We start from the raw sequence: 24,051 nt of genomic DNA, 5'->3' as shown, positions 1-24,051 counted from the left end.
AACCCTTAAAATGCTAACTAGTGAAATGTTGCTAATCTTTGTGCCCATTACCGTACAAATTCCGAAGCCTGCCGCTGCTGCGACGGCTAATCACTGAACATCACGTTGTTTCGAATCGCTCATTTTAACCTACCTGATACAGAAGGACACAAATACTTACACAAAGACGCATGGAACATGTCTGTGGGTCATTTTTGTAATTTATTCGCTATTAGTTTTCCGGTGAACTTATCCGAGACAGCCGTCGGCTGTTACACGCGCTATATTCGGTCAGCCACTGTATGGCAGTGAGCTCGGGTGCATTTGGCATTGTAAGTATAGAAACGTTCCAGTTGCTCTGTAAAGTTATTTGCAGACTTCATGACTGCGATAATAAATGCAGCATGAATTGAAGGCCTCCGCGTAGGATGCGTCAAAAACGTAAAAGGCCTATGCAAGCATTGCAACACTTATCATCGTACACCGCGTGCTCGTGTATCGGCGCAATGGTCCGAAACATCGAAGACTAAGGAGGAGGGCCCCTCGCTATCCCGAGCTACTCGTAGAACGTGTGTATCTGTGCAACACTCGTAGCTCCGAAATATCGAAGAGTGGGGAAGAGTGCTCCCTCAAAAACTTCACGTTCCGTTTCCCCCACCCGGAAACCTTATTCCCGAATTTCGAACAAGCCTCCCCTTGGTTGGCTTCCCCTATCCCGTTTATATTTCTTCCCGGCCAAACGCGACCTCGCCAAACTGTCGATTTCATATTTCCATTTTACGAAATGCGGAAGTTGGAAACAGCGTTGTTTTACTGCTCTTTCTACAGGTGCAAGATACTTGGTTTCAGCAATCTACAATTTGTATGTATCCAGCCTTAAACCTAAGTTGAGCAGACGTTCCTATTTGTTCGGGACACGTCCTTCTTTCACCGCTGTGGTCTCCGCAGTTCCACGGCTCTGCGGACCGCGAGTTGTCCTGAAATATCAGCCCTGTGGAGTCGTATCAACTGTTCACTTTTCGAGAAGTGGTGGCACCACCATGAAAAAGACTTGGGAGGTAGGCGGAAAGCAACACACTGCCAGAGGTGAGGCAGCAGCGCCTACCATGTTATAAAGGTTCAGAAAGCAGACAGCTCGCTTGCTCCGGCACGACAAGTCGGATTAGCACTCTTGCTGGCGAAATCGCGATTCTCATCATTCACGCGACAGCAAGTAAACGGATAGCTTTCCGAACCGTGATAAGATCGCACTCCTCCTAGAACGCTTACGGTGTTTACGTTTCTCGACGCAGCTACCATGAAATTCTCAATGCCCTGACCAACAATCTCTAGCCAAGCCAAAGCACAGACCGCGCCGTTTTGATTTTGTCTTGCTTGTCATGCAGGTGGTGTGGGAAGCACGTAGAATAATGCCTGAACGCAAGTGCAGATTTACTGATTAGCTTGAAAACGGGCTAGCTTAAGATAAACAAAATTTCAAATGTTGAATCTAGTTTTTTATCTCCACCCCCACCCCACCCCCATTGTCCTGCTTTGACGTCCAGAAATCTGGTCACATTACTAATACCGCAACTAAATGCCGTTGTATTATGACTGTCTGTAGCCGACCATTAGGATAAGAGTAGGTAAGATGGAGTTGGGGGCTGTTGCTTCACACTCGCAGAGACCTGCATCCTGGTCAACGCCTAGTCCCAGTCAAGTTACCTAAACGCGATTCCGGACATCCGAAACACGGGTAAAACTATAGACGGAGATTCATCGTCGAGGAATAGGACGCCGCCAAAACACCGGACGAATCGATAAACGAACGGCCCAGGCGGGCAGAAATCAGCATGCATAAGCCAAACCCGTTGCAACATTCATGAACCGCGCGCTCGCCTCGAAGGAAAAAAACTATGGGCGACAGGGGAGACGAAGAGAGAGAGAGAGAGAGAAAATGATAAAAGAAAGGCAGGGAGGTTAACCAGGACTGAGCCCGGTTGGCTACCCTACACTGGGGAAAGGGAAAGGGGGACGGAAAGATGAAAAGAAGAGAAAGTCCACTGGAGATATCAGTCGGTCACTCAGTCCGAATCACAGGCGCTCACTCAATCCGGTCGCTTTCAAATATCGCAGCAGCGCTTTTGTGGCCTTTTGTAGCTGCGATATGCGAGGCCATGAGGGGAGACGAAAGAACAAAAGTCGCGCAGCACTGCCGACCCCTCTCGGCGTCGGCTGCGGCAGCGGCGGTGACCCGAATGCGCCGAATGGCCCACCGAGCGAGTGAGATCCGGCTGTAAACAAGCAATGCAGGGGAAAGCGAGGGGAACCAACCCAGCAACCAAAAGTGCGAGTGCCGCAAGGAGTGGCGACGCTAATGCGTCCATTAATAACGGGTCGGTCGCCCTTCGGAGGAGAGCGGCGAAAGTGGCTGCCCCGCTAGATGGGGCGGCCATCGCTTTCCCCCCTCGGAGAGGGCCGGGACCGTTTCCGCTGATGGGCCGTGCTCCTGGTCGAATCTGGGTCGTCGCAGTTGGGCAGCGAAAGAACTCCTCGAGGCACCCAAATATAAATAAATAATAAAAAACTGAGCTTTTCGTCATACTTCCTCCCGCTCCTCCGAGGACGTACTGCGGGACTATTCTTGTGGTCAACTGTTTGGCGGTGGAGGAGGTCCCCGTTGCGACTCGCTTGGTGGGCTCGGCCGTTGGCGTCGCGGTTGTCGTTACCGATGTGATAAGTGTGTCTGGAATTTCCTGGACGGAGGCGCTTGTAGTTATAGTGTGCCGAAGACAATGCGGACGTAACAAGGCCATTCTCGCTGTCAAACGTCCCGCTTCGTCGTCCTTAGCTGGTCGACTCCATGGCTGGCGAAACTGCTGTCGTCATTGTGATGTATTTCGGGAACCATATCCGTCTGTATACCTGAAATATAAATCTTCGAGGAACGCCCCTTGAGCTATCTATATGACAGCGAACGTTTCTGTGTGACAGTACCGGGCGCATTATTTATCATCGTGAAGCAATATTAATAGCGAAAGGTATGTCAGACTTCATTCAAGTTCCACAATGATGCAGGCTTAATGTCAGTTTCTTTAATCAATCGATAATAATTTATGAACGTCACGATTTAACTGCTTACACATCACAAAGGGCGTATTTTCAAAGCACTGTCAGCGCACCTAGGAAGGCTCTAATCTTTCGCTCCTATTAACACAATATTTATTTCATCTTTGAACTGCACAACTTCTACATGCCGCTAGTGGTGCGCTTCTTAACAGGAGCTACAGCACAAAGGTTCTGAAACTTTGATTACAATTTCTGTCGAGCAGATTTCTCGCGAATTTTTAAAGCAAAGCGCTCTCCTTACCTCTTTCACCCGTTTTTAGCGGTGGTCAGTTGTAGTCGGATTTTCACCGTCGATGCAAAGCGGCATGGGCTTTCACGCAACCAATTCGCGCGGCGCGTCTGAAGATGCCGTGGTTGAGTGCTCCGGAAAGACAGCCCTCCTCCTCACCCACCACACTCTCCCTCTGTGGGGTTGGAAGGGAAAGGAGCCCAGTGTTGGGAGAAAAGAATAGCAGTTGGTCTTCCACGCCGGTGCCGCCGCAGGCGAATAACCAGCATGTGACGAATCAGCCTATGTATGTGGAACCACCTACATATCTGCATACTATCGCTACGGACGTGCCGGCTAGCGGCACTTTTTTCCAGAAAATTGCACAATCAAATTCCAAACACTACCTAAATATCCTCACTTTGCTACCTATATCTACCTATATCTATATCTACCGCTACCTGCACCCTCACAATATCCTCAAGCGCATCGCATTTCTTATATGGCGTATAGATTTCTAGATGCTTTCGGCTATTTGCTTACCTTGAACGCCGGAGTCGATGGTGACCTGCACAATTTTTTTCTCCTTCCACAAAAGCGCTTCTCTCACCAGCTACTTCTATTCCGAGCTTCTCTCGCTTCTGCGCGATTCCCTCCCTCCCTCCTTCTCTCTCTCTCTCTCTCTCTCTCTCTCTCTCTCTCTCTCTATCTATCTATCTATCTATCTATCTATCTATCTATCTATCTATCTATCTATCTATCTATCTATCTATCTATCTATCTCTATCTCTCCCTCTCTCTCTCTCGTGAATTCACCCGAAGCCAAAGCAAGAAGCAAGAGTTTCAGTCCAGGTGGTATCCGGGAAACCACGTTAGCCTCAGAGGATTAGCCTGACACGTCGTAGGTCACGCAAGCAAATGTTGCTTTTCTTTTTGGGTGCTTCCTTGTAAGGTTCGCGGAAACTTCCAGTATATTTCCATGGCTCAAGGCGTGATTCACTTAGTCGCGATCGATTTGGTCGCCAATACCTTGTGTTCGTCCTTAAGTGCTCGTTTAATATCCTTCTTTTTCTTTTCTTTTTTTACGTTTTTGTTCGCACGCATAGCGTGCTGTACACATGGCTTCAAGAGCGCGTTGCTCGCTGCATCTGCTATCGATCGCCATTGCCGTGGTTGCTCAGTGGCTATGGTGTTGGTGCTGCTGAGCAAGAGGTCGCGGGATCGAATCCTGGCCATGGCGGCCGCATTTCGATGGGGGCGAAATGCGAAAACACCCGTGTACTTAGATTTAGGTGCACGTTAAAGAACAGTAAGCGGTCGAAATTTCCGAAGTCCTCCACTACGGCGTGCCTCATAATCAGAAAGTCGTTTTGGCACGTAAAACCTTATAATTTCTTTTCTTTTCCTGCGAATTAAAGCTGACTGGCTTCTTTGTAATCTGCTCCTCCGTTTCTTAGACTTTGATTATGTAATATGGCGGACCAGTGAAACAAGGATGAATTAAACCTAACAAGAAGGCGTTCCTTCACGTCGGCTTTCGTCCCTTCCTGTGGAATGATTGCGACATGATTGTACAGGGCGCCACACTTGCCTAGAGTGAGGGCCCGACTCGAATCTTAGTTCTGTTGAGACTAGTAAATGTTATTCTCTCTCTCTCTCTCTCTCTCTCTCTCTCTCTCTCTCTCTCTCTCTCTCTCGGGCACCGCGCTACAAAGCAAATCAAAGCAAATAGATGAAGAGTAATTAGAGAGAGAGATATACAAGAGATAGACAAAGATATAAGTTAAAGACAAAGATATCAAGATATAAGATAAAAATATAGATATAGATATGAAAGAGACGAAAATAAAGACCAAAGCAGCTACTCTGTTTTGGATACAGCACTGAATATTGTATTATACAACCTTTCAAACGAAGTAGGAAGAAAAATTACAGATTTTTTAGGCTCGCAGCGCTCTACTCAAGCGCTCTCTAGGCAAGAGTGTAGTAGCCCGTACATTTATCCTGGGTACCATAATATATATGGCGACCATTGTGGTGCTAAGTCGGGTCCTCGAGCTGATACACCTGTAAGAGGTGCTCCCCTTCATACTTTCTCGTTCGCCGATAGCACGGCAATGTTTATAACATTTATAAACCTTCGTCGTGTCATCGCGCTTCTCTTACCACTCAATAAAAAATGATAATAAGCTGCAGATGCATGAACACACAAGACAGGCAAGTATTCCTTCGGACCAGCACAAAAATTATGCAAAGTGCGTCGCTCGACAAACACACTCCTTCTCTCCAACTTCTGTCAGCCTTTGGCTTCACCCAGGCCCAAATTTCTATACGATGATGACGAGGACGAAACCTGGCAATTCGTGGCCAATCCCCCACTGTTTATATATGCCATAGCCACAACAACAACAACAACAACAACAACAACAACAACAACAACAACAACAACGATGACGAAGACGACGACAACTGGGGGGACATGCCACGAACCGGGCGGCTATGTGACTGATAAATGAAATAAATTAATTAATAAATAAGTAATAGAAATAAAAATAAATGAACAATCAAACATGAGAAGTAAACCGATAATGAATGAAGTAAAGTAGTGAATATTTACGAAGTAAGTCTTGCTTAAATAGGAATCGTAACATGGAAGATGTCATCGCTAAAATCGAAATGAGAACGACGAGGTGATGCTCGGTAGTGGGCACCAGGTATCCACGGTCGCAGCCAATGGCGAGAATAAATGCTCCACGACGGCAAGCATTTGGTTGGTTTCATTACTCTGTGGTCTTATTGGTCGGCCGATGGGTGAATCGACCGCATTTATTTCGAATATTGAGATAATAGCCTCAGGGTAAGCTTGTGTGGTGTAGGAGATGCAGGCCAACTCGAGCACCGAGATGCGAGTGGCTTGAATCAAAATGAGAACCTCGAACACATGCCTCAAGGCAAACCTTCCGCAATATATGTCATAAGTAGTAAAGGTTCTCGCTGCTCCTATCGGTTCTAAAGTCTTAAGTACATTCATTTGCATACCCCAGCCTACTTTCATGACCGGGGCTATCCATTAGGGCTTAAAGCTGTGCTAATGTATATTTCGCGAGAGAAAAACTTTCTCGTCGTTATTTCGGATCGAACGAGGAACCCCGTGGCTGTCACACCGGCACACTTGTGGATCACGTCATAATGCAAACGTGCCACCGCGTTATCAACGACAGCTTCGTAACTTATTCTTTTTCATTGCTCTTCTTGCAGTGGCCGACTTCACGCAGCAACTCTCCAAGTTGCACTCCCGCCATGCCGAGGAACTGCAGCTGCTCGTTGAGGCGTTCCGGAAGCGGAACTCGGAATTACGGAAGGAACGGTACGCACTTCATCTTCTTGTCCGTCATCCCTTTTTCCTCCCCTCCTTCATATCTTCCATTTCTGTGTTGCTGTCGCCTCCCTTCAGAAGAGTAGGCAGGCGTTGTGCCCCTTCCGGTGGCAGTTGCCAGCCTGCTCCTCGCTTTCCCTTTACTGTTACCTGTGTATACATAACATAATATACATAACATTTTATTAACAAATAACAATAATAATAATGGGCAACCAGCGCCGTGGCTTCGCCTGCCAACAGCAGCGCGGCACACACAGCCTAGCGAGCGGTGGACACAGTTTTCAGTAGCGCATACTTCGATTTCGGATCAGCAAATTCGCCGATCATATCGAGACACGCGTTCAACGGCTCCTCCCATGACAGGAAACCGACGAGCCGAGACGTAGCAGCGCATGCGCTACACGCAACGCGCATGGCACGACTGGGCGCGTCGGGCTAAGCAAACGTATCACACAGGCGCTAAATATGTAGTGCCATCTTCGTAGACTACTTACTGGACGGTGTCAGCATATTTTAGTTGCACACTAAAGCTGCCATAGCGCCTCCTGGCCAGATCTGGTTCCCCATACGTAGAAGATGTCACCAAAACGCACGATTACTTCTTACCCACATGCACAGGTTGGCATACTCTCTCATAGACATTTCAAAGGCCTGAGCGTGAGGCATTGACGAACGGCTCCAATAGACGTGACTACGAACGCTAGTGAGCGCCTGTAGATCGCTTGCACTGACGTCATTCTAGACGCCTTGTTGGTGAACCAGCACACGGTGAGCAGCTGCGTCAGTTGGCGTCCCACGCGACTCTAACCCTCTCGAACACGGTCGGTAAGTCAGAGGCCTGTCAGGTTTTGTTCGTCCTCGAAAGCAGGTTACCCGCTGCACTGATTATGATACAGTGATGTCAACCTAGGAGCCACATTGTAAAACCATCGCAGTGAGAAGCTGCGTCCGGTATGTCACGTGAAGGTATCAACGCCCACGTGAATGCGTAGACGCGAGTACGTACGTAAGTCCTCATACGAAGGTAACTGAGCCAGTGCTACAAAATGGAATATACAAATAAGCCAGTCGATTTGACCCCCAGAAACAGCCTAGTTGAAAAACACAGCAGGAAATTTCAGTCTGTCGTATTTGGGGACTTTCTCTTTCTGATGTCCTGTTGTCTTTAGTGTGATGTCCTGTAGTCAGACGTTCTGCAGTCATTATTCAATATTTAATTAAAAATTGACGGAGACCGCTTAAGGGCTATGTAAATTTGTTAGTGCAAAAGAGTAAAAAAATGAAAAGTAAAAAACGAAGTTTTCTGCCGGTGATTAGAATTTTCGACCTAACGATCCCGAGCCCAGTATCATACCACTGCACCACACCGACTTTCTTTTCTTTTCTTTCCGAACGTAACTGTACGTGTACAATTTGGCCATGTCAACAGTAAGAACCCCTGTCGATGTTCATGTTTAAATTTGTATGTTGAGAGCCAAGATGCTCTTTCACTCCGCAGCGTCAACTGGCGCGCCTCTAGAAGAGCAAAAGTGTTGCTACCATCGACAAGCACATCGTGGAGTGCTAGAACATCGATTTTTCTTTACGATATCCATAATAAATAACAAATTCAGAAATAGACAACGGTGACCGAGGACATTGTTAGGGTGCTTACTGCTAATTACGACAGCTGTCTCTCACTCCTTACACTTTTGAGCGCGCATATAATTGGTGTGTTCAGTACAAGTTAGCTACATAAACATTCGTGGATGAGCGGATGAGTGAATTAGTGGATTTAGACAGCGTACCGGTTTCTCACGGCAGCGCTGTGCCAGAACGCTGTCACCCAGGCGACACCCGCATACTGACACCCGAGCGAGACAGTTTTTCACGGAACTTTGTGGAACAATCCAAACCTTATTTTTCGCTTCGCAAAAGCTTATGCAATACTTCTGGGAAATCATCTGATGTGTTAGCGTAACGGCACGTGTAAGTCTACAGGCCTGTGTACCACATGTTACCAAATAAAACAGAAATGACACGCAGCCATTCTCGCAGATGGCATGATTTCGATCAGTGGCCGATTTTGAGGAGACCGGTGTTGCTGGTGCCTCATCGTCACGGCACAATTATGACAATTGGCCACGTCGACTTTATCACCGGTGTCAGTGCTATCAGCGTAGCCGGATTCACAGAACGCACCGTTGAATACCGCGCCAGAGAAAAGTACAGTGTACACCACCGATGCGAAGCTGACATCAAATTTTAAAGCGTCGCGACGGAAAGCACTTCTGTCGCAGCTTCAGAACTGATGTCGTTGCGATCATGGGTACGTGCAGACCCCCATTGCACTCAGGAGATGCTAGGTCGCAAATTGTGACCGAATAGTGCAGCCAAGTTGGCTCGAAATACCGGGAAGAGAGAGCTTTCCATGGTCCCACTGTTTTTTAATGTGGTTCCACCGTTGCCAGCACAAAGATATAGTTCCTGGAACGTACGGAAGTCACCATACCCGTGATCAAGGTGCCTCAGCGGGAATGGGAGGAGAACATACTTTGCCACTCCAGAGGATCCACACGCGTTCCCTGTTCGGCGGTGGGTGTGTCTTCCGGTGGGATCATGGGCACGTGCCGACCCCCTGTTGCATGCAGGAGATGCTAGGTCGCAAATTGTGACCGAATTGTGCAGCCAAGCTGTCTCGAAATACCGGGGAGAGAAAGCTTTCCGTGGTCTCACTTTTTCTTTAAATGTTATTCCACCGATGTCAGCACACAGATATACTTCCTGTAACGTACGGAAGTCACCATACCCGTGATCAAGGTGCCTCAGCGGGAATGGGAGGAGGACATACCTTGCCATGGCAGAGGATGCACACGCTTCCTCTGTTAAGTGGTGGGTGTGCCTTCCGGTGGGATCATGAGCACTGTCGGACCTCTTCTTGCACCCAGGAGAGTCTAGGTGGCAGATCGTTGCCGAACAGCCAAGCTGTCTCGAAATACCGGGAAGAGAAATTCTTCTATGATCCCACTATGTTCTTATTTTATTCCACCGGTTACCGCACAAAGATATAGTTCCTGGAACGTACGGAAGTCACCATATCCGTGATCAAGGTGCCTCAGCGGGAATGGGGAGGAGGACGTACCTTGCCTCGGCAGAGGATGCACGCGCTTCCTCTGTTAAGTGGTGGGTGTGCCTTCCGGTGGGATCATGAGCTCTGTCGGACCTCTTGTTGCACCCAAGAGGCGCTAAGTGGCAGATCGTTACCGAACAGCCAAGCTGTCTCGAAATACCGGGAAGAGAAATTCTTCCATGGTCCCACTATGTTTTTATTCTATTCCACCGATTTCTGGTTAACCTCCCTACCTTCTTCTTATCTCTATCCCTCCTCCCACCGATTACCGCACAAAGATATAGTTCCTGGAACGTACGGAAGTCACCATACCCGTGATCAAGGTGCCTCAGCGGGAATGGGAGGAGGACATACCTTGCCATGGCAGAGGATGCACACGCTTCCTCTGTTAAGTGGTGGGTGTGCCTTCCGGTGGGATCATGAGCACTGTCGGACCTCTTCTTGCACCCAGGAGAGTCTAGGTGGCAGATCGTTGCCGAACAGCCAAGCTGTCTCGAAATACCGGGAAGAGAAATTCTTCTATGATCCCACTATGTTCTTATTTTATTCCACCGGTTACCGCACAAAGATATAGTTCCTGGAACGTACGGAAGTCACCATATCCGTGATCAAGGTGCCTCAGCGGGAATGGGGAGGAGGACCTACCTTGCCTCGGCAGAGGATGCACGCGCTTCCTCTGTTAAGTGGTGGGTGTGCCTTCCGGTGGGATCATGAGCACTGTCGGACCTCTTCTTGCACCCAGGAGAGTCTAGGTGGCAGATCGTTGCCGAACAGCCAAGCTGTCTCGAAATACCGGGAAGAGAAATTCTTCTATGATCCCACTATGTTCTTATTTTATTCCACCGGTTACCGCACAAAGATATAGTTCCTGGAACGTACGGAAGTCACCATATCCGTGATCAAGGTGCCTCAGCGGGAATGGGGAGGAGGACGTACCTTGCCTCGGCAGAGGATGCACGCGCTTCCTCTGTTAAGTGGTGGGTGTGCCTTCCGGTGGGATCATGAGCTCTGTCGGACCTCTTGTTGCACCCAAGAGGCGCTAAGTGGCAGATCGTTACCGAACAGCCAAGCTGTCTCGAAATACCGGGAAGAGAAATTCTTCCATGGTCCCACTATGTTTTTATTCTATTCCACCGATTACCGCACAAAGATATAGTTCCTGGAACGTACGGAAGTCACCATACCCGTGATCAAGGTGCCTCAGCGGGAATGGGAGGAGGACCTACCTTGCCTCGGCAGAGGATGCACACGCTTTCTCTGTTAAGTGGTAGGTGTGCCTTGCGGTGGGATCATGAGCACTGTCGGACCTCTTGTTGCACCTAAGAGGCCCTAGGTGGCAGATCGTTACCGAACAGCCAAGCTGTCTCGAAATACCGGGAAGAGAAATTCTTCCATGGTCCCACTATGTTTTTACTTTATTCCACCGATTACCGCACAAAGATATAGTTCCTGGAACGTACGGAAATCACCATACCCGTGATCAAGGTGCCTCAGCGGGAATGGGAGGAGGACATGCCTTGCCTCGGCAGCGGATGCACATTCTTTCTCTGTTAAGCGGTGGGTGTGCCTTCCGGTGGGATCATGAGCTCTCTCGGACCTCTTGTTGCACCCAAGAGGCGCTAGGTGGCAGATCGTTACCGAACAGCCAAGCTGTCTCGAAATACCAGGAAGAGAAATTCTTCCATGGTCCCACTATGTTTTTATTATTTTATTCCACCGATTACCGCACAAAGATATAGTTCCTGGAACGTACGGAAGTCACCATACCCGTGATCAAGGTACCTCAGCAGGAATGGGAGGAGGACATACCTTGCCTCGGCAGAGGATGCACACGCTTTCTCTGTTAAGTGGGTGTGCCTTCCGGTGGGATCATGAGCACTGTCAGACCTCTTGTTGCACCCAAGAGGCGCTAGGTGGCAGATCGTTACCGAACAGCCAAGCTGTCTCGAAATACCGGGAAGAGAAATTCTTCCACGGTCCCACTATGTTTTTATTTTATTCCACCGATTACCGCACAAAGGCGTATTTCCTGAAGCATGGAGAAGTCGCCCTTCCCGTAGTTAAGGCGCCTGAGCGGTGATGGAAAGAGGGCTGATCTTAACCTACCAAACTAACCAACCAGACGACTATCAGTGATGCTTCATGAACGATAGATTTCATAAGTCACTGTCGCAGTATACCTGAACCAACGAGGCCTGCATTCTCATACCTAATTTCACTCACAGATAATGCCGCGGACAACCCAGATGAATAAAATTAACGAAGTTTAACGAAGTTTAACGAAAATTTGTTCTCTTTAAATGTCACAGTCAAACGCTGAGAACAGTATGTATTACTTAGGTGAACAAACCAACTGTCTGCTTAATTTTATTGCGATAGCAATTATATGGACACTCCAGGAACATTTCTACCGTCGGCGTCAGCGTGAGGTTAATTTCAACCACTTCAATTTCTGCAACGTGTGCCTAAATTTAAGTGCACGAGCGCTCTTGTTTTCCGCCCCCCAGTGAAATCCAGCCGCCACGGCCGGGACCGAACCCACGACCTCGAGGTTAGTCAAGGTTTCGACGAAAATTCGTCTGGCCAGGCATTGAAGTGAAAAAGGTTTGCAGTCACCGACCGAGTCAAGCGTAAAGAAAGACGTTTCGGAACCCGTACGGGTTCCTCGCTCCCAATGAGGCGGACAAGACGAGTAGTGGCGTATAAGACGCTAAGTTTGTGACGTAATGACTGATTGTAGATGATTGGCGTGTTTCCTGCCACTCGGTTCATGGTCCCGGTTGTCGATTGGATGAAGGATTACTCAAGAAGAAGCCGGGTTGTCAAATTTCGTTCTTTGGCTAAAATTAGCACGTTGTCCCAATCAGTGTGATGTCCGGACATATGCGCATGCTCGGCAAGCGCACTAGATGCGATATCTTCATTTCTGACGTCACGCTGGCTCTCTTTGAGTTGCCATGTGAACTTGCCAGTTTCGCTGATATAGACCTGGATGCAACCGCCGCAAGGAATCCGGTAGACAACCCCAGAGGAGTTTGTATCAGGTAGGCGGTCCTTAACGTTCACAACATGTTCCGTAGCTTGGAGTTTCGCACTTGCTCAATGCGCAAGTTGTACTTCGCAAACACGCGGGACAAAACTTCGTTTTCTCCCACGCGTTTAGCCAAAAGACGATATCTGATAACGCGGCTTCTTCTTGAGTGATGCTTCATCCAATCGACAACCGGCACCATGAACCGAGCTGCAGGAAGCATGCCAATCATCTACAATCAGTCACTACGTCACAAACTTAGCCTTCAATATGCCACTACTCGTCTTGTCCGCCTCATTGTGAACAAGGATCCCGTACGGGTTTCGAAACGTCTTCCTTTTCGTTTGACTTGACCGCAAGCTTAGCCACGCAACGCCACAGGCTTTATGTTACCGCTGCGGTTGCCCCATCGGAACTAACGTCATGGAAGTGGTGCGAGACGAGAACATGCTTGACCCCAAGTGCTTTCGTTTGTAAACAGAGGGTCAGAGGAGCCGTATAAGAAAATGGTGCACATGCTCATCCCGTTGCACTGCGCCATATGCTGAGCTGCCTAGATCGGCCGAGGCGAGATCCGGCGCTGAGTATTTTCGCGGGGTGCTTAGCGGCACAGGGCATGAGCTGACGTCGCAGCGCGCTAGTCGATCGACGAAAGCGCGTCGTGTAGGAACAAACAACAACAACAAAACAAGTAGCAAGAAAGGAATACGAGCGGATGACATAAGACGGGCTTCCTAGGAAGCCCAGTATACACAGCGACCATACTTTATCCCACCCCCGATCGCAATTCCGCGTAAGCCACGAAGGAAGGCGCCGGTAAAAAAAATCGACGTTGCACACCCGCCCCGTCTCGGCACGCGAAGATCGTTGATAAGCAGCGCTCGCGTGACGATCCAATTACGCCTCGGCACGATGAAAAAAAAAAGAAACGGTAGCAGCAGCAGTTAGGAAAGGTGGAGCGAAAGTCTCGCAAGCTTCATGTTGTTTCTGCATCTCCGACAAAGATCGAAGAGATTTGGCGCAGAGAAAGAAAGATACCTGTTCGTGATTAGGTTGCTACAAAGATCGAAGAGACTTGGCGCAGAGAAAGAAAGATACCTGTTCGTGATCATATTGCTCGTACAGGCTGCAGTGACGCCGGAAACAAATTTGGAAAACTTGAGGAACCATTTGGGCAACCGTCTACCTTATGGAGACAGGGATAACCGTTAAGACAAGAAGGAAACCGAAAGTCAGTGCCAAAAGGGGACGACGGGATATGAGTAGCCACCCAGTTTTAAAAATCTGTATTCTCCGTGACAGGGATATCACTATAATAATGTCGGTTTATAAGAGAACAAGCGAGTTTTATTACAGGATCCGACGTGGCACGGCATTATGGATGCGGAGCACAATATGATGCTAAATCGTGATCATGCGAAATGTTTTCTTGGGGATTATAAAAGATAGCAAGAAGTTAACTACGGCCCGCGCAACGACGATAAGGTAAGAGATAGGCAAGGTAAATATATGTATAGCTGTACCGACTGTTTACAAAACGTGGTCAGATAATTGACTTATTCAATAATGTTCCACGAAACATAGTACATGCCTTCCAATTTGGTGCAAAAATATAAAGAGACAGAACTCTATACTATCTTTTTAATGTATCACATACAAACGTCAGCATATTTTATCAGTCATGGTGGTAAATATTTCAACCGAATTATGAGACTCAGATTACAACCATTACGAACGAAAAATACATGATTCCATTAAAATTACTTTTCTGGAAAATAGGAAGAATTGAAGGAAAAGCGATCATTCGAAGTAATCATGAATAAACTTCCGCGAAAGCAAGAAGTACGTCGCCGATTCAATTTTCTGATGTTTTAACTGTTGGTGACTGTCCTGTAACTATAAGAAGTGCTTATAGGCTTTGTTGCAGATTTTCTAACCCAATTTAATAAGGATAATGTGAATTGAGCCGGTTTTACCAATTCGTAACGTAGATAACCTGTGGTCCCTTAATGAAGGTGGTCTTTTAGAGAAAGCAAGGGAAGAAAGCGTAGAGAGGCAAGCCAGACGCGTGTGCCGTTAGGTACCCTTAACTAGAAATAATGTAAAGAGAGAATAGGAAAAGACGAGTACTAAATAGGTGGTACAGATAGATATGAAGTTGCATGGCGTGACCGAAGTCTCAGTAACATTCTACAGCCTGATGATAATCGGGAATTTTCGGGTCTAGAATTGACTTTGGTAGAAGCGGCATGAGGACGAATCAACAATTCTGGCAGAATCATATGCGCTGCATTGCAATTAATAGGGATGATGAACAATCCACGTTTCTAGGACATCAACAGCGGGACAACCTTCTCTATGAGGACAACTTTATTGAAATCGGGGGCTCGAAAAGTTCATCGATTCGCCTACAAGACTTTGTTCTCAAAAGCGAACAGAACCCCAGAAGCAAGCCTACGGAAGTCACTAGCATTTGCTGAGCACTATAACTTCATAGAAATTGTTTCGACCCGGGCGATATTTCACAAAATCTCAATGGAACGTACAAAGTGAAGCTAGAACATGAATATATATGATATTGTCGCGTAGAGACGTACAATTGGTTAACAATACAAAGAATATATTTAGGGCGAAATAAAGGTGGCGAATGGCTTCCCTAACTTGCACCTCTTCGTCGTCGCTGGCCCTCTGAATGTGCCACATGAATGTTTCATCAATGGCCATACGAATAGCAATACCAAATGAATAAATAAAATAAATAAAGTACACGGTCTAATACGTCGGGGCGCCTTAGATCTACGTGTGAACAAACACGAACAGCTCGCCCACTACGCTATAGTAGCGCCGCGCGGGCGTAGAACGAAAGCCTATAGTACTAGTACGCACTGCGTAAATACGCTTTTTTCTTCTTTTTTTTTCTGAGTCACGCGTGAAGCCCGAAATAACCTCGTCTCAAAGCTCCGAAAGCACCTTGTTCCTTCCGTGCTTCTTACAACGTCGTCTTTCGCCGTCGCCACCAGGTTCTGCTTGGTAGGTAAAGGAGGAGAGATTGGGAGTTGGGGATGAATCCACTTGACAGCGGAGCAATCTCGTTACTAGGAGTCGGCACAGCTGCACAACTACCGAACCCTGAGGAGAAGCGTATTTCAGGATCGCCTTCTAGTCTTTTTCTTTTCTATTTATTTATTTATTTATTTATTTATTTATTTATTTATTCATTTGAGTTCCGAGGTTCCGCGAATCAATATGTGCATCGGTGCTACCTTTTGGTGGAGCTTCACGCCTGTTTGATCCAAAAGTACACTGCAGTGTTGCGTTAGTTCTGCAATGCAGTACTCTCGTCAGACGTATCATGAGCCGCACAATTGTAAAACATTAAGTTAACGCTCTACTGCCTGTACCTGGATTTCCTTGTACAATCGTAAGTTTCAGTTTAAGGGAGACAAAAAAATAATACCGACGTCACTTCATGTACAGTAGCGGACAGAATAAAATGGACCACGGGATCTCCGAAAACGTTAAATTCCTGAGCAGCCTATAGCAGTAACCAGTAAAACTGCCCACGACAACATTGCTAGCATGTTCTAGTCGAGGTCCAAAATGCAAATACCAGATTGCGTTGTGAGGTTGCGGAGATATTCAGCTTTTTCTTAGATTTCATGGTCCATAATATTCTGTCCGCGACTGTACATTATGTTCTACGATGTGAACGCCCACCGACAGCTCGCGTGCACAGAAGCAATTTACCTTCAAGATCTCTGATTCAGGGGTGTGGCGCGCAAGATTTCTCGTAATATCGCATTACCGTGTATATTGAAATAACAACATGATAAATTAATTGAATTGAAAGTGAATGAAAAAATCTTGCCGCAGGTGGGGAACGATCCCACGTCTTCGCGTGAGGCGTGTCTACAATTTCTTGCATTACCTCATATATATATATATATATATATATATATATATATATATATATATATATATACGAACATGCATCCGTGGCTTACCCACCGGCGGTAAGTTTTTTCATCCACTTTCACTTCACTTAATTTATCATTTTGTTATTTCAGTTAGTCAGTACAAGTAATTTCCCCTGTGTTGTCTGTGGTGTCTGTTTCTTGGCTTGTTAGGTTATGATTAATAAAGATCGGGCCTCTCTGTTAACACCTATATATATGTATATATATATATATATATATATATATATATATATATATATATATATATATATATATATATATATATATATATATATATATATATATATATATATATATATATATATATATATACTCCTTAAGTTATAAGGATATATAAGTGTTTTCTGATTATCGTTGTTATCGTCTTCTACACGCACGACTTTCACTAACAGCTCGAAGGAAAGTTTACCAATTTTCTTTTAACCGAAAGGGTTCGATATCTGCAAGTGTGGTGAACCATCAAGCAGCGCTAGGTGTTTTTTGAGCAGACTTAGAACGTTCCAGCGTGGCGTTGACATCGTGCGATTCTTGTTACCGCTTCATCGAGGTGCTACCATTGCGCGCTACAGAACTCGCACCCGAACCGATTCATTATTTTGGCTTCTGTGTGGCCCCGTTTATCTGGCGCGAACTGAAACGCCGACAAAAATGAACAAATAGGAAATAAGGCTTTCTTGGCATTTTTGCCAAGTCGACTTGCTTTTCCAACAGTCTCTGCCTTGAGGCGATAGGCGCGACGTTAGACATTTACCATACTTCTCATTAGGCTTCGACTTTTGCGCAACATGTAAACGTATTCATCATTTTTTTCAGTGGTCGCCGCAGTGGGCTGTGTCATAACACACGGCCGACATCGACTTCGCAGAATCCAGATGTATTCTGTGTTGTGAAGACATGAGCGCGCAAAAAATTTCCATAAAACGAGCATTTTAGGCTTTTAACCTTCCAAAGTGTGCGCCATGCAGAGGCCAACGAGAAAAATATCGACTCCGAATATCGCATCCGTGGCGTACGCTCGTCACCATTCGTCACCTGGCCCATTTCTATGGAAACACTGAATGCGCGAGCACACAACACAACCTATAAATGCAGCTAGACGCCACACAATACAGTGCTTCCTTTGTGGTATGTCTCTGCCCCTTCGTGTGCCATTGTCTTCATGCGCATTCAAGTTTTGCAATGGCGAGTTAACTCGTCCAATTGTCGCTTCGATTTCTATAGCGTTGTATCATAAGGTACACATGGTAGGCGCAGTCCGGAGCAGCAAAACGTGTGTTGTTTTCGATTCCTAAAGCCAACTTGTGTCGCAAAGCAGCTATTCAAACGTAGTCGGCTTTGCAATAAGCTCGCGTCTGTGCGCAGTTTCGCGTTATACTTGCGAGAGCAAGTAGCACTCGGTAACTCATTTGTCTGAGGCCTCTTGTACGTCATATGCGCCTCCGAGATCTGCAATCACAAAACTTTACTTGCGACAACGTGTAGTTAGTGTTCGTATTCATTTCACGTTCGCATTGGTTCGTGCAATCTTGTCTGAAGCGGCTTGCGCGTCAAATGTCACGTGTGCGTCGAAGAAAATAGCGAAAGACGTGTTCGAAAAACGTGTTCTCCGAAAATTTTTTTTAACAGCCATCGTTTACCAAATAAAACCTGGATGACACAACAATGCCGCGCCGAAACAAGCACGGATGCTTCACAAAGGCGCGCATAGTTATCGAGGCCTTTCTAATTAAAGTTCGCCCAAGTGTACTCGAAGTGGCGATTGATGAGTAAGAACACGTACAGTCGCGGACAGAATAAAATGGACCACGGGATCTCCGAAAACGTTCAATTCCCGAGCAGCCTGTAGCAGTAACCAGTAAAACTGCCCACGACAACGTTGTTAGCTTATTCTAGTCGAGGTCCAAAATGCAAAAACCAGATTGCGTTGTGATGTTGCGGAGATATTCAGCTTTTTCTTAGATTTCATGGTCCATAATATTCTGTCCGCGAGTGTACATCAGCGGCACCAGGTGCGAGATAGAACTGAACATGCGACCGCAAGTCCTTTCAGTCGCAGTTTTCAGTCGCTTTCAGTCGCACTCACAATTTTTAAGCAAAACTTTGTCGCTTACTGCCCCTCCCCTCTATGTGGCTGGTGGCTTTCTTGCCGACTTTACAACTTGGGTCATGAGGCTAATGCCCGAACAGATGACCTGGGACACTGGGTATGCAACAGACGACAACAGCAAATTGAAAAAAGTCCGCTACAAATAGATTATGAAGTCGGATAGTGTATAAGCAGCCAAGTGCGGAGAAAGAGCTCAAGTGAACAAAATGGGACGAGAGCGCGCATGGAGTAAGAAGCATTGAGCAATATAGAAGTGGAGACGTCTCAACCACAGGAAGCTCTTATCACCGATTCACACATGCACGCGTTATCTGCTTTGATTATTATTATTATTATTATTATTATTATTATTATTATTATTATTATTATTATTATTATTATTATTATTATTATTATTATTATTATTATTATTATTATTATTATTATTATTATTATTATTATTATTATTATTATACCATGGCTCTCGTGGTATCCGTGACCAACGAACGTTCACCAGCAAGCTCAGTTCGTATTTAATCGTTACTAGGACGATGACCGGCGGTGCCAATGGTTGATCAAACGTGCAACGCAGATAAGCTCACTCGCGATAAAGTAAAACCGTCTGTTGCGAAATCCCGCGTTATTCGAAGAAAAACAGCACGTCACGAGCAAACGCAAGAGCGCCGACACTTGCGTCAATTCGTCAATGTTCCCGAAGACAACGAAACGCGTGAAGAGAAACACTGCGGACACTTGCGCAGTGCCGAAAGAAGGGGCGGATATGGGGCGACCTGAAAGTTGCTCTCCCCAACGGACGGAAATGCTACATTTACGACCATCATGACGAGAGAGCTTGCGACAAAGGAAGTGCGCATGTGTGAGTGTGTGCCAAAAAAAGAAAGAGAGAGGGAGAGAGAGAGAAGTGAGGCAGGCCCAAAAGGTCACCCGGTGGGTCAGCAACGACAATTTGTAGCCATCAGTCGCGACACGGTCTTCCGGTGTTGCGTGGGCTGCCCCTGCACAAACATGGCCAGACGTTTCCAACTCTATTGCACCTTCACTGTTTCTAGTAATCTTGTTCCACACATCCCAACAGTAAAAAAAAAAGCTATTTTATTGTTTCGTAAGCACCGCATTTCAGCGCTTTTTCTTGCCCCGCTCCTTTGTTTGATGTCCTCCTCCCAAGAGGCGGCATTCCAGAGGGAGCGTGGAATGTGTGCTCATGGGCAGAGCCCCCTATAGTTTTGCGCAGCACAGTGAATACTGTTGTATGCGCGAAGCTCCGTGGGCCCTGCAACACCGCTACAGGGACTCAGTGATTACGATGTTCTCCTGAACGCGGAGTCAAGAGTTCGAATCCCGATCGCAGTGACCTCATTCCGACGTGGGTTGAATTCAAAAGGCTCGGGAACCGAGCACGTTAGACAACCTCAGCGGGGTAAAAATTTATCCGAAACTCTTCATTACGGCGTCTCCCATAGTGTGTGTGTTACTCTCGGTCATTGAACTCAGCCAATCAATCAATCAATAGTCCTAAGACGCTAAATACTGCGTCACTCCTAGCATCGCTAACGAATTTCACACTTTGGGCTCCTATTAATGGAGGATAGTCTAGACGCAGTCGACAAGCGATTGCAAATTTCTGATCTCTTTACTTAAATTAGAGCAGCACAGTGTACTTCTCCAGATTGCATAACTGCGTAACATAACTGGTAAATAAAACTTAATCGTGCGTTCTTCAGTTATAGCCCTGTTGCATGATGTCTAGCTTAGGCGCATGCAATTGAAGATATCCGACAATAGTGATCGACACGTTAATTCACCTCGCGATTCTTCCCTTCGAAAACAACAACTTAAAAAAATACCTTTATGATTTTTGCGTGTGTCGACACGTTTACACTAGCAGGTAAGTGGAAAAAAAAACTGCCGGTTGTCGCAACTGGCGTTAAACGTGGTATCGCAAGATATCGCTACTATCGCTGCTCCTCAAGTCTGCGTCACCCAATTTTCCCGGCATACGTCGTTACGCTAAAAACGCTAGGTTGAATGTGTCGATTATAAACAGTTGTGAGCTTTGTACATTGATTTATGAAATCTTGGTGAATCTGCAAATGTGTCTGAATAACACAGAACAGGAGGAGGCTGGATGCAGTACTCAAAGCTGATGAAAACGACGTCAAAATGTGCTGCCAAAGCTTCTCCGGCCTAACCGTGCTGCTACTCGGCAGTATCCATCTGACACGTTAAGTGTTTCTTGCACCTTATTCAGGGTGCTACAAAACTTCGGGAGCTAGAGTGTCATAAACGGAACGAAGCCAGAAACATTTCTCGCTATACTGAAAGAACCAGAATGAATGAGTGCAGCAGTAACCGCCCGCCGGCAAGCACGGAACAAAAAGCAGTGCCTCCGACACCGTAAAGACACCTAACATCACGTAAAAAATTTCGCAGTCAGTGTAAAAGAAACTAAATCAATAGATCTAACCTCCCGGTACAACTCGCGTGATATAACAAATTTTGTGTATTCAGAAAACACTGGTCTTTGAAGAACAAGTAATTCGAGAAAAAAATTTTACGATTGAGCGCACAAGAAATGCAAAAATTTTCATTAGTGCGGGACTTTAGCAGATGCCGCAGTGGGCCACTCCGAATTACTTTTGGCTATCTGTGATTCTTTAACGCGCACATCTCATCGGACGGAAGTTTTCGAGTTTCCCTTCCGTCCTAACGAATGCGTAGGGTCTAGGAATCGAACCTACAACCTCATGCGCAGGAGATTAGACACCACGCCAACTGAGCCACCACAGCTGAAGCAGTAGCTCTTCGTTATTTAACCAAGGCGTCAATTTAATTCACCTAAGTTAAGCACATCTCGAATAGATAGACCAATATTGCTCCTTGAAATTTCAATAAAAAAGAACTATTACAAAGAATTTTCTATACAATTCTAGAGCCCCAGCTTGCGGCAATACACAGTTGCGGCCTTCTCGCCCCACTGCACAGAATTAATGGGTTGCAGCTCGATGACGCCACTTCTCTCTTTGTGCTCGCCTTCGACGCTAACCCAATTTGCGCGTGCCAGCTTTTCCAAGGCACCGGTTTAGTGAGGGCCGTGTGGTAATATGTCCCGGGCTAGGCTTGGCTTCGTACAGCCTTACGCGAAGCTTTCGAGCTCTCGACTCGCCTCTTGAACAACACAGGGTTTCCTCCGATGTACCTCTCGCAGGAGACGCAAGTTGTCCGAGGAAGAGCGAAGTGTTTCGTTCCTTCTTTCATTGTTATTTTACTGTTCTCTGTCTCTCTTTTGCTTAGCGTGTCAGGAAGCTAGGTGTACGGCGAAGCAACTACTTCACTTTGCTCGGTTCCTTTAACCCTTAAGGTGACGCCAAACACGCCAGAGTGCAGGAGAGGTTACGCCGCACTATGCAGGCATTAAACTGTCAGTGTAGGCTGCCACCGTAAACAGCAGCAGACGTACACTATCAGGTAACCGGCAGACGTGTGGACGCGTGGAAAAGAAACACGCACGCCGACATGCCGAAGCGAACAACGCTGGCGAACTCCTCTGTGCGATAAAGGTCACTGTATATAAGGTAGCCATCCCGAATCAAAAGCGGCGAGCGAAAGCTGCAGCAAAAATCAACGCCTGGAGCAACAGCTGACAACTGCTGTATCGAGCAGTGACGCACCGCTGGTCCGCGATAAAAGGAAACTAAATGTAATATCCGACGCTGACATTGACGGGGGGGGAGGAGAGAGGGGGGGGGGGGCTTACTTACGGCAGAACCAATTTCAGCGTTCGCCAGGTTTTGCCTTTATGCCGTGCAGTATCCATGACTTCGACGCGCCATGGCAAGGAGGCCTGCTGCGTTACTTCCGAATATGCGCTTTTTCTTGATCAAAAATAACGTACAGCGCGAAGGACAAGGACAGCGATAGACGACATACACAGCGCTGTGTATGTCGTCTATCGCTGTCCTTGTCCTTCACGCTGTACGTTATTTTTGATCATGAATTACCAACTAGCCCAAGCAACCACCCTAGTTCACTTTTTCTTGAGCTTCATCGCCCGTCGGGTGCGACAAGGTGAACAAACGAATATGTGGTGGTTGAACGGTTCACTCGAAATGGGCCCCAATACACAACACTCGGCAGCCTGAAAACAGCAAGAAAGGAGCGACGCACTTCGCCTAGACAATTGGGGCGACAGAAAGATGCGGACTTGACAAGTCCCCTTGTCGAAACAGTTGCTTCCATGTTGAGTCCGCTGTTGAACGCTTCAATTATCCATCTTCCTAAACACCTTTGTCTCGTTGAATTCACCGTCTCTGCGCTGTGTTTCTTTTTATCTACATCGCCATGTGGTTGCGACATGAAGGCGTATCAACTTTCCCACCCTTCCATTCAAGCGAGCCAAGCCTTGCTTACGCTTGTGTTTCCTTTCTCGCAGGCCTCCGTACCATAGCAGTCTCTTCAACTGTTGGGAGGTGCTTCTTCAGGAAGTTGAAGTCGACTCTCAGGTATGCAACGAGGAAGGAAAACTGTCCCTTGTCTGAGAAAACTTCTAGCCCACACGCAATCACTCTTAATCTCCTTCCAAATAAGTTTCAATGAGTAAGTGAAACATTCTTGCAGAAATGTTCCACTTAGTTTCACCACTATGTGGAACGAGATTAAGATGTTCCAGCACGTGAGACTTGTGCGAGACGAGATTAGGAGTGGAATGCAGTAAGTGGTAAGAAGCTCGACCGAAGGAAGTGTCGACGCCAAAGGGCATTTCTTCCGCATATCTCTCACTTTGTAAGTGGAACATTATCGTTAATATGTTCAATTTAGTGAAACCTACATGCAACGATATTAAGAGGCCAACAGCGAGAGCTTCATAGGCCGAAGTGCAGCAGTCTCTTCTTTGATGTCTTTTCAGCGTTGCTTTAACGGCTCACAAAAGAGAAAGGCCGAGATTCACATAGTTCCACATAGTTTCACCACTATGTGGAACGAGATTAAGATGTTCCAGCACGTGAGACTTGTGCAAGATGAGATTACGAGTGGAATGCAGTAAGCGGTAAGAAGCTCGACCGAAGGAAGTGTCGACGCCAAAGGGCATTTCTTCCGCATATCTCTCATTTTGTAAGTGGAACATTATCGTTAATATGTTCAATTTAGTGAAACCT

The 24,051-nt window shown here is 46.7% G+C and overlaps 2 protein-coding genes across 8 annotated transcripts in view; one reads left to right on the top strand and one right to left on the bottom strand.

Moving 5' to 3' along the window:
* Nucleotides 1–24,051, top strand: part of Stacl (SH3 and cysteine-rich domain-containing protein) — a 167,245-nt gene that overhangs the window by 63,923 nt on the left and 79,271 nt on the right. For 5 of the 6 annotated variants that reach the window (XM_070524922.1, XM_070524918.1, XM_070524919.1 and 2 more), the window contains exons 2-3: nucleotides 6,554–6,662; nucleotides 23,328–23,397. In XM_070524922.1, coding sequence (XP_070381023.1) covers nucleotides 6,554–6,662; nucleotides 23,328–23,397 — 179 coding nt within the window. Of the gene's footprint in view, nucleotides 1–5,981; nucleotides 6,066–6,553; nucleotides 6,663–23,327; nucleotides 23,398–24,051 lie in introns of those variants that run through there. The other variant, XM_070524921.1, reaches the window with a different exon arrangement.
* Nucleotides 1–24,051, bottom strand: part of LOC135906551 (uncharacterized) — a 478,731-nt gene that overhangs the window by 436,494 nt on the left and 18,186 nt on the right. The window contains exon 1 of one of the 2 annotated variants that reach the window (XM_070524923.1): nucleotides 3,329–3,482. The exons of the other annotated variant lie outside the window; for it this stretch is intronic. The gene's annotated coding sequence lies outside the window, so the exon portion shown is untranslated. Of the gene's footprint in view, nucleotides 1–3,328; nucleotides 3,483–24,051 lie in introns of those variants that run through there. 2 annotated transcript variants of the gene reach the window in all.

This window comes from Dermacentor albipictus, chromosome 9 (genome assembly GCF_038994185.2).
Source record: "Dermacentor albipictus isolate Rhodes 1998 colony chromosome 9, USDA_Dalb.pri_finalv2, whole genome shotgun sequence".
Classification (NCBI taxonomy): Eukaryota; Metazoa; Arthropoda; class Arachnida; order Ixodida; family Ixodidae; genus Dermacentor; species Dermacentor albipictus.
This window is presented reverse-complemented; position numbering and strand designations above follow the sequence as displayed.